Source organism: Cricetulus griseus, chromosome 5 (assembly GCF_003668045.3).
Source record: "Cricetulus griseus strain 17A/GY chromosome 5, alternate assembly CriGri-PICRH-1.0, whole genome shotgun sequence".
Classification (NCBI taxonomy): Eukaryota; Metazoa; Chordata; class Mammalia; order Rodentia; family Cricetidae; genus Cricetulus; species Cricetulus griseus.
Genome location: NC_048598.1, coordinates 192,229,726 through 192,240,800, shown reverse-complemented (window position 1 = coordinate 192,240,800; position 11,075 = coordinate 192,229,726). Strand labels below are relative to the sequence as shown.

General features: G+C 42.9%; 1 protein-coding gene across 1 annotated transcript in view; it reads left to right on the top strand.

Annotated features, from left to right (window-relative positions):
• The first annotated feature begins 2,375 nt into the window (after positions 1–2,375).
• The window catches only part of Dnah11 (dynein axonemal heavy chain 11), a 298,245-nt gene continuing 289,545 nt past the window's right edge, over positions 2,376–11,075 (top strand). Inside the window, exons 1-3 of the mRNA XM_027416426.2 lie at positions 2,376–2,669; positions 4,481–4,621; positions 7,867–8,063. Of these exons, the coding sequence (XP_027272227.1) occupies positions 2,376–2,669; positions 4,481–4,621; positions 7,867–8,063 (632 nt within the window). The remainder of the gene's footprint in view (positions 2,670–4,480; positions 4,622–7,866; positions 8,064–11,075) is intronic.

Here is an 11,075-nt window from a genome sequence, read left to right as displayed (position 1 = left end):
AAAAAAAAGTATGCCTTTCTATGTGATGAATTCATTACTCTGAGATAGAAATTAGCTACAGGAATGCATTTCTTAATATGTACAACCGATGAAAGATACAAACTCTGTGACGTTTATGTTTTTGTTTTTAGATATTGTTAATTACAGATGCAAATGCTTTCTGAAAAAACTATTCTGCTGTAAAGAAAACAAAAACAAAACCCCCAAAGACAAGTTAAAATTGCATTGCCCTTAGTGAATACTGTATCAAGCCTGACAGGCTCCCTCCAATGCAACTTCACTGTTCTGATTGTCTCACTACTGAGTTGAATACTTTGCTACATGTTAACTTGCTGTTTAGTTAGATTTTTAAGGACTTGAAAATCTCACTTATTTAAGCATTTTTGTTCAAAGAATTTCCTGCCCCAATTGAGAGTAGTTTATTAACTTATAATTTGTCTTTTTTTAGTTTTAATAACTTTAATAAGCGATCATGTGTGTATGATGTATATGGCAGGCACATGTCACAGGTCACGTGACTGCTCTGATGAGTTGATCTCATCTCTCACCTTGTTGAAGCAGGCCTTCTCTTGTGTCAGCTGCTGGTCTGTGTACTGCAGGCTGACTGACTTGTGGGATTCCAGGTGGCTTTCTGTTTCTGCCTCCCATCTTATCTTAGAAGTGTGGGATTACAAGTACACACCACCAAAGCAGGCTTTTATTTGAGATCTAAGGATACAGTTCTGGGTAGGCAGGTTTGCAGGGCTACTGCTCTGACCCAGTAAGCGCCCCCAATTGGTAGGGATATGAAAATCCAGAATATAAGGCCAAGTGAATATAAACTTACTGTTAGTGTTATAATTTTTAAAAGTGGCACTCAAGAGAAAGATGCCATTTGACAGAGCTTGGGTAGAGGGGTTTTTCGTTGGGGGAAAGTGAATGGGGAAATGGGGGAGGGGAGAGGGGAGACCAGACTCTGGGGACAGGAGTGTAAGAAGATAGGAGGGGAGGAGAAAGGAGGGAGACAGGAAAGGTGGGTAGAGAGAGACGGGGAGAGGGGGAGAGAGATGGGAGGTGGGCAGAGCCCTTTTAAAAGGGAACATAGTGAATGTGCACAGGCGGTGCTCTTAGTGGCTGCAGCTGAGGGTGTATCCTGTCAGAACCCCAAGTGCAAGCCAGTGCAGATGCCTGAATGCTAACAGCCTCCCACACCTACCAACTAGACACTAGAAAAAGACACCATGGACCACAAGGCAGACTTGATTGTGACTGTGACATCTTTCTGGAAACGTTCCAGAAATTTATTTAAATTAAAAGAATTTGATAGCATAACCAGAAAAGCTTATAGATGGCTATGAGAAGCAATATCCCCCAAAGAAAACAAACAAAAAGTTCGAGTCTGCTCAAGTCTTACTATAAACATACATGGATTATCAAGGGCAAGCCTCCTTTGGCAGCTCCTGTGGGAGGGGTTTGGGGGTCTGAAATGTTTATTTTTAAAAGAATAACAAAAAGGAATGCATTAAAACTGTTTAGTTCAAAAACTCCCCTCCCCTTCAAAATTCTTGCTACTTTCCTAATGAGAATATCAGCGAATGGCAGAGTAAGATTTCTGGGCGCTGGGATGGAGGCATGCCCTGCCCGCGCACTCCACGGCAACTACAATTCCTCTCTTCACCACTGCGCTGACTAACGTTAGACATGCTGTGGGCATTTTGGCCTTTACAAAGAGCACTTTGCAGTCTGTCGGAGTCTGGAGATGGGAATCGGGACCTGTGATATCTAGATCTGCAACTTTGGCAACCAGGACAGTTAAATGGGGAGGTTTTTTTGTTGTTGTTGTTGTTTTTTGTTTTTGTTTGTTTGTTTGTTTGTTTTTCCCCTGGGACAACGTCCAGAAGAGAATTCAAAGGTGGCAGCGAACCCGGGTTCTAGCATTTCTTGCTACCTAACTACTTTGGAGCATACTTTGCCCATAGTTAAACACTGAACTAGGCTGCATTTTCTAGGGGTTAGACGAACTAACCTTGAGCACAGGAATATGTGCTCAAGACAGAACGGCTGAATTGAGAGCAGCTAACTAGTCCTGGGACATTTTGGTAGTCCCCAAGATGCCCAGGAGGCAAAAGCAGAGAAATCCCGGTTCCCTGGCTTGATTTCCCTGCCTGTGCCTAGGACGCACCAGGCAGCCCGGGACTCTCGCTCCGCCCCCACTTTTGAGCTGGGGCGGGGCCTCCATCTCCCAGGCAACGGGACGCGATGCAGTCCTGGCCACCACTTCACCTGCGTGTCTAAAGCTGCGCGCACAGCCGCGGGCGCCAGCTCTGGGACCTCAGAGGACCTCCGTGGTGTACGACTCTGAGAATCCTCGCCAGCACTCCCCTCGCAGTTACGAGATGGCAGCCCAGGAAGAAGGGACTGTGCTGAGTCTGAGTCCCTCGGAGCAGGAGGACGAGGAGGACGAGGAGGCGGCGGCGGCACGGAGAGCGCAGCGTTTCATCCTGGACCCTCGTGTGCGCTTCCTGGGCGGCCGCCTGCGCCAGGCTCTGGCGCTCCCAGAGGAGACGTGGAGCCAGTACCTGGAGAGCGAAGACCACCGGCAGACCCTTGGGGACTTTCTGGAGAGCACAGGTCCGGCCAGCCTGGTGTTCAGTGTCGCAGATGCAGGGCGGCTCTCGGCTTCCCTCGAGGTAAGGAGAGGGACGCCCTGCTTCAAGGCTCAAACTTATAGTTTGCTTCTGGGACTCCGCAGAAGTCCTTGTCCCCGTGTACACCAGCTGGGATCTGAATAAGAGGGTGTAGGTTTGTTTTCTAGAAGGGGTGCCTGCTTGTAGAGTTAGTTGCATAAAACGACAACACAAACAAACAAAACACCCAGCACAACCTGTGATGTCTAGATGTATGGTGCTAGGTGTACTTTTGGGTCGAAAATCTTCTGTTTCAGTGCTGATGGGAACTTCAGAATCATGTCCTTTTAAAAAACGACAGCAAAGTGCTTGGCAAAGCCCTTATAGCTTGAATATTTTGTCTCGGTATCTGCTAACTACCTTTTGTCCTAGGAAGAAATAACTGAGTTCTAAAAATAAAACAAACCTACAGGCTGGCCAGGCTTTGACGCATTCCGTTAATCCTGACACTCAGGAACCAGAAGCAGGAGGATCTCTGTGAGTTCGTGGGTGGCCAGCCTGGGCTACATAGCTAGCTAGTTCCAGGACATCCAGGGCTACACCCAGAGACTCTGTCAAAAAACATAAATAAATAAATAAATAAATAAATAAATAAATAAATCCCCAAACAAAAACATAAACCAAAAAGTCAACAGCAACCAAACAAAACTAGCTGGGGTCGTTTAAAACTCAGAACAAACATCTTTGTAACATAAAATAATTATTAGTAATTTCAGGGAACATTATCCTGGTAATTAAATTGTAAATTCTTCTTTAGGAGATGTATTTCATTTTATTTTTACAGATGGTTTAAGTTATTAGCATGTGGGTGCAGGGAAACAAACATCTTCATCTCTCTACTTTCCAAATGTAAATTCTTGCTTTCCAAGTAAAGTAACCCCCATACTTATTTGTATAGGAAGAATGCTCTGTAAAGTTACATATAAATACAACTCCTAAAATTGTGTGCAGTTGAATGATTCTCTGATGTGGTTTTTCTTTAGGTTTCAGTTCCATGATGTAGTAATGTTATAAAACAAAATGTTCGGGGAGGAGTAGTGTATAATCCTCACAGGCTTGGTGCTTAACCGGCATCGTCTTTCCTCTGTTTTCTTTTTCCTTCTGAATTTGGAGCCCTTGCCCAGCGGGTTATCTTCCGGCAGAGCTGCACCTGGGGTTCGTGTTGTACAGTGGTAACATCCCAGGAGTGGTCATCAGGATATGTATGAAGAGCATTAGTATATAACAGGAAGGTTGCACTATGGCTTTGTGAGTTTTGAGTATCTTTGTTTTGGTATTCTCCTAATTATAACTTTGTAAAAAAAATTTTGTCATACAAATCAATAAACCTCAAGCACATAGCACAGAAGCTAAATAGTGTAATATTTACTAAAAATGACTTAACAGTTATAGGAATATTAAACTATCTTGGCTAAACACTTCCTGTTCTTTGACTTGACAACAGAAATACAAATTAACCCCTTTGTGACTTGTCATTATCTCAGTTTGGCTTATTTCCAAACAAGAGTACATTATGAAAAAAACCCCACTAGAGATTAAAATGTCCTCATGTTTGGTTTTGCTTATGAGAGTCTTAAGTTGTATGCTGATCTGCTGTAATGGACATGTGTCTGAAGGTGATATTTTTAAAAAGGAGAGAATCCTCTTTTTCTAGGACACAGAAGAGCAACAGACCAACCTTGTTGTAAACATGGGGGAGATGCCAGGGTTTTGCTTCTGTTGGCAGTGCCTACAAGTGGGATACAGCAAATCCTGCTCATTAACAAAGAGACCATAGTGAACTTGAACTAATTATCTTCTTGCTCTTGTTCCAGATTCCAAGAGGTGTGAAACACAAGCTGGTTTACCTTGCCAGGAAGACTGAAAACGGGAGAGAAAGTGATTTCTCCCGAGCAATCTTATTTGGAGAACTACCTTGGTCATTGCTCACATATGTAACTGCCTTCCTAGATGAGGTACTGATCCGTCTTTACCATCTGAGTTTTTTCTTTACCTCCAGACACCTGGCATTAACTGAATCATCTCTGCATAGTTAAAAAGACCAGCCAGCATATAGAAGTCTCAGCTTTTTTTTTTTTTTTTTTTTTTTTGGCCAGGTGATCACATTTAGCTTGTTTCTCAGCTACATTCAGTTAATAATAAACTAATACAGAATAGGCTGTTACTCTTCAGACTGCTCCTCCTTTTCACTCTTCCCTGACCCCTTTCAAAACTCTGGAAGCATTTACCTGCCAACTTGAACTGACTAGGTTCTGCCAGTTAGCTATAGGTTTAAGGTATTGCATTCAGGGTAGAGATGAGCTTACATTTTGGAAAGTTGGTATCATCCTTTTCTTTCTTTCTTTCTTTCTTTCTTTCTTTCTTTCTTTCTTTCTTTCTTTCTTTTCTTTTGTTTTTTATAATCCCTGTTAAAAAGTAGCCACTAAATGGAGTTTCACTTATGTCAGAGAATGGAAAGCAGTAATGAAGTTAGTAACTGCTCACAAATTCCCTTCTCCCTGTGCTGTAAGTTGAGCCTGGCGGTATTAAAGACTTGGTCTTCAGCATTGGGAGGTGTGGCTTTTAAGAGATGGAGGGCTCCCTCTGTATGTGGGGGGCAGTTGTGAAGCTTGACTAGCTGAGGGGCCCCTGGCTGTAGTACCACAATACAAACCTGGCGCATGAGCTAGCTTGTAGTTCTTGCCATTTGCTTCTGTTGCTTCACTGGCTATAGGTCTTAAGTGTGTTTGTTCTTACTTTTCCATCTCCTGGAACATACTTGATATTTGCTATCTTTGTATATAGTATTGTATCAAGCCTAAATCTTTTTCTTTACACTAAAAGGGGAATTGTAATGAGATATCCACTCCATGGGTACCTGTAGCACTGACAATGCCCATTTGGGTGTGGTCACAGGTGTGAGCATGACGGAGAGTAGGACTAGATCAGGGGTCCCTGACCCCAGCGCTCTCTTGCTACTGGTTGGGTCACAGAGGGCAGCCTGGTTAGATCCTTGGAGCTGGAACTGGTGGCCCACACCCACTTCTTGTGTAAGTGCATTCTCCAGAATAAACTGAACCTGTACTGAGTCTAGTGAATATTGATCCCCACACAATACTAACTTGTTGGAGCCCACTCCCCATGGTGGGATGCCATGCTCAGTCTTAATGTCACATCTTGTTTTGGCAATTTCAGTGGTCATTTTCCTGTGGGTCCTTCATGTCCACTTTGGACAGCATGCTATCTTCAGGCTGCCCAGGTCTCTGCCCCAGGTTCTAGTGCTGTGCTTAGGTCCTACCACCCCTGGTTACAGCCAGATGTAGGAAAGGTTTTTGTAGATGGAGTTTCTGTTCCACCAGGTTCCAAAGCCCTTTATCCCCAAATAAACCACACAGAGACTTATGTTAATTATAAACTATTTGATAGATGGCTCAGGCTTCTTACTGGCTAGCTGTCTCTTAATTATTAACCCATAATTATTAATCTATGTATTTCTACATGGCTTCATCTTACTGGAGAATGCCTGGCATCCTATCTTCCTGATAGCTACATGGCGTCTCTGTCGAGACTCACTCTCTGAGTTCCTCTTCCCAGCATTCTCCTAGTCTGGTAGCCCCACCTATACTTCCTGCCTGGTTACTGGCCAATCAGCATTTTATTAAACCAATAAGAGAAACATATATTCACAGCATACAGAAGGACATCCTCATCAGGTTTTCTATGCTTGCCTATTGGAATGGTTTTTGCCATGAAGCAGGCACTCAAGTATTTACTGCACGGAGTCTTCTGTAAGACTCAGCAATGATTGAAACAACTTGTGATTTGAGTTTCCCTGCCTGTAGATGAGGCTTGGCAGGGCCAGGTGGGACTTGATGGGGTTTTAACTCTATAAGCTGTGCTTTGCAAAAGACAATAGAAAACCCCAAAACTTACTCTCCCAATATTTCTCTGAATTGGTCTCATGCCAGGATCCCCAAAGCTTTTGCAATATGCTTTGAATGTAAATGAGTACATCCATAGATGTCATAAGCCACACCAAGTATTGTGGTTAATTTTTATTGAAATATATTAATTATAGTTAACTGGGTTTCATTGGGACCTTTTCTATATGCATATAATAGACTCTGATGCTACTCACCCTCCATTAACCCTTCTTCCTTACCTGCTTTATACATCTCAAAAATCTCCCCTCTGCTTTCATGCCCTTTGTGTTTTTGTCCACTTTTTGATCTAAACACAGTTTGAGTTTAATGTTGGGAACGGTCTGAGCATTGGGCAGGGGAAAAAAAAAAAAGCAAGGACATCACAACTGTGGTGTAATTTTCATTCCCTTACAAACAAGGCTATGAAATGAGCCAGAAGGTATAGAGCTAGAGGGCAAACATCACAAGGGTTGGCATGGCTGAGTGCACACATGCGGTGGCTCACAGTGTCCTGCTAGTGACCCCTCAGCTCTCTTCAGCCAGGTTCTCTATTCTTGGAGAGAGAGAGAGAGAGAGAGAGAGAGAGAGAGAGAGAGAGAGAGAGAGAGAGAGAGCTACATGCCCTCCTAGAATTTCTATTGGCTGTGTAGTTGACATTTCAAGCTCAAGTTGAACTTCTGACCTTCCTGGACATATTCCTTCTGGCCTTATAGTTATCCTCATATTAATAGATGTGTATTTTGGGGTGTCTAGAGTTACCTGAAAGGAGAGAACCTCCAATTAAGAAAATGCCTCCATTAGATCCACTGGGCTGTAGGTTTTGATGATTCTACACATTTTGTAGAAAGGAGTTCCAAAAAGGTCCCTGTGGTTGGATGAACATTTCTCTACTATGGGAAGTCACCTAGCTGGAGAATACTTGCTCTCTACCAGCCTCCAAGTGATTCAGAAAGATTGCTTCTATCAGCACAGCTGCCAACATGCTCAACTTGAGTTAAGAAACTTTACTCAAAACAGATTCACTGATATCCTGCAGTATTTGAGTTATTGAGCTACAATGAATGCTTGGTGATTGGATAAAGGGAAGGCAGTAAATCCTTTCCACTTTACAAGAGCCCATAACTCAGTGGTTCAGTGTCAATCGGCTACTGACTTGGTCCACTCCTTATAGTTTTGGCATCAAAATTATTTGGGTGGTTTTGTTGATGAGAGATTTTATACAACAACAACAAAAAAGTCTTCGAAGGTACTCACTTGTCTGCTAATTAACTGCTTCTAAAATGTTGCTCTTTCTCTAGATATTAGTCCCTATTCTTTCTAATAAGAACAACCATAAATCCTGGTCATGTTTTATTTCACAAGATATGGAACATCACCTAGAAGTCATGAAAAATAAGATGCATGTTTTTAGGGGCAAACTGTCAAGAAGAACTCTTCTACCAGTTCCCACAATTGCAGAAAATATTGACCTAGATCAGCATTACTCGGTGACCAGGTGAGTAAGAGTATATATAGCTCAATACAGTAGATTAAAATGAGTGGCAGCCAGGCGTTGGTGTCACATGCCTTTAATACTAGCACTTGGGTGGCAGAGGCAGGCAGATCTCTGTGAGTTTGAGGCCAGCCTGGTCTACAGAGCAAGTGCTAGGATAGGCTCCAAAGCTACACAAAGTATTTTTGGTCTCGAAAAACCAAAAAATAAATAAAATAAAATAAAGTAAAATAAAATAAAATGAGTGGCTAGCATCCCCACCGAACATTCTACCTCTTATGCTATTAGCAAAATAGAGTTACTTTAAAACATGTGATTTTAAAATGTGTTTTATTTTCTTTAAGGTATTTGTTTGTTTGTTTTGAAATGGGGTCTCATGCAGCCCAGGTTGGCCTCGAACTTACTATGTAGCCACGGGTAACCTTTAACTTCTGATTCCCCTGTATCCATTGTCCACATGCTAGGATTGCAGGCATCAATCACTGCATCTGGGTTTTGTGCATCCTGGGCCAGCACTCTGTCCCCTGAGGCACACCTCAGCCTATGAGTAACTTTCTAAGGAAAACAAGCAATTGTCATAATCTCAAATATTCCTCTGGGGAAAATGGTGTTTAAGAAATGGTAATTCTTTATCAGCCTTACTATTAGTTATTATTTTATTTTAAATTATGTATATTGTGTATACTTATGGTGCCTGAAGTTACAGGTGGTTATGAACCAACTGACATGGTTGCTTGGAATCAGACTCAGGTTTTCAGGGAGAGCAGCAAGCATTTGTAACCACAGAGCAATCTCCCCAGCCCCCATTTATCAGGTTTTTTTTTTATATATTTTTTTCATTTATCAGTTTTTTAATATAGTAATTTTATTCTTGGAGAATTTCATACAATGTATTTTTATCATACCCACTTCTATTCTTCCCACTAACTCCTTTCTCTTCCTGTCTCCTCTCCCAAATTCTGGTCCTTGATTCTTTTTTTTTTAAGTAACCCATTGAGTCCAGACATGCTACCAATATATATACTCATGGGGTAGGGGCCATCCATGGGAGGCTTGTCAACCTACCAGAAGCCACACCCTTAAAAACTGACTCAGCCTTCCCCAGAGGCCATCACCTGTCAATAGACCTCACTTAGGAATGGGAGCCTCTGAGCGCCTCTCCACTCTATGCTACACTGTTGCCTGGTTTGTTTGTTTTGATACAATTTTTAAATTTAAATTAGAAACAATCTTGTTTTACCTGTCAATCCCAGTTCCTTCTCCTCCTCCTCTCCTGTCTCCCACAGACCCCCTATCTCATCCCCTTTCTGCTCCCCAGGGACGGTGAGGCCTTCCATGGGGATCTTCAAAGTCTGTCATATCATTTGGAGCAGGGCCTAGGCCCTCCCCCATGTGTCTAGGCTGAAAGAGTATCCCTCTGTGTAATGGGCTCTCAAAGTCCATTTGTACTCTAGGGATAAATACTGATCCATTACCAGAGGTCCCATAGACTACCCAGTCCTCCTAACTGACACCCACGTTCAGGGGGTCTGGGTCAGTTCTATGCTGGTTTCCCAGCTATCAGTTTGGAGTCCACAAGCTCCCCCTTGTTCAGGTCAGCTGTTTCTGTGGGTTTCTCCAGCCTGGTCTTAACACCTTTGCTCATCACTCCTCCTTTTCTGCAACTGGATTCCAGGAGTTTGGCTCAGTGTTTAGCTGTGGGTGTCTGCTTCTGGTTTGATGAAGGCTCTAGGATGGCATATCAGGTAGTCATCCATCTCATTATTAGGGGAAGGGCATTTAAGGTGGCCTCTCCACTATTGCTTAGATTGTTAGTTGGGGTCATCCTTGTAGATCTCTGGACATTTCCCTAGTGCCAGATTTCTCTTAAGACCTATAATGGCTCCCTCTATTATGGTACATCTTTTCTTGCTCTCCTGTATCCCCCCAACTCAATCTTCCTGCTCCCTCATGTCCTCTTCTCCCTTCCTCTTCACCCCTCTCTTTCTCCTAACTCCCTCTCACATCCCCCCCCCAATGCTCTCAACTTGCTCAGGAGATCTTGTCCCTTTCCCCTTCTCTGGGAGACCATGTATATCTCTTTTAGGGTTCTCCTTACTTCCTAGCTTCTCTGGTTGTGTGGATTGTAGAATTTGCCTCTACGTCTAATATTCATATATGAGTAAGTACATACCATGTTTGTATTTTTGTGACTGGGTTACCTCACTCAGAATGGTTTCTTCTAGTTCCATCCATTTGCCTGCGAATTTCAAGATTCCATTGTTTTTTTTCCCACTGAGTAGTACTCCATTGTGTAAATGTACCACATTTTCTCTATCCATTCTTCAGTTGAGGGGCATCTAGGTTGCTTCCAGGTTCTGGCTATTACAAATAATGCTGCTATGAACATGGTTGAACAGATGTCCTTGTTGTATGAATGTGCTTCTTTTGGGTATATGCCTAGGAGTGGAATTGCTGGATCTTGTGGTAGACTGTTCCCATTTTCCTTAGGAGCAGCCATACTGATTTCCGAAGTGGCTGTACAAGTTGGCACTCCCACCAGCAGTGGAGGAGTGTTCCTCTTTCTCCACATCCTCTCCAGCATAAACTGTCATTGGTGTTTTTGATTTTAGTCATTCTAACAGGAGCAAGTTGGTATCTCAAAGTTGTTTTGATTTGCATTTCCCTGATGGCTAAGGATGTAGTGCACTTTAAGTGTCTTTCAGCCATTTTAGATTCCTCTGTTGAGAATTGGGCAGGTCTTGTGTAGGCATCCATGGCTTCTGTGATTTCATGAGTGCACTGGTCCTGTCAAGTCCAGAAGGCACTGTTTTGTTCTGTTCCTCCCCAGCCTCTGGCTCATATAGTCTTTCTGCCTTCTCTCTTGTAGTGGCCCCTAAACCTTGGGGGAAGAGGGATAACAATGCCCCATTTGCAGGAACTCCGATGATGCTTTTTCTCTGAACTTCGTCATGTTTCTTAGCATTAGAGATGTATATGGAATACAATGATGCCAAACTCAAACCAGGACTGTGA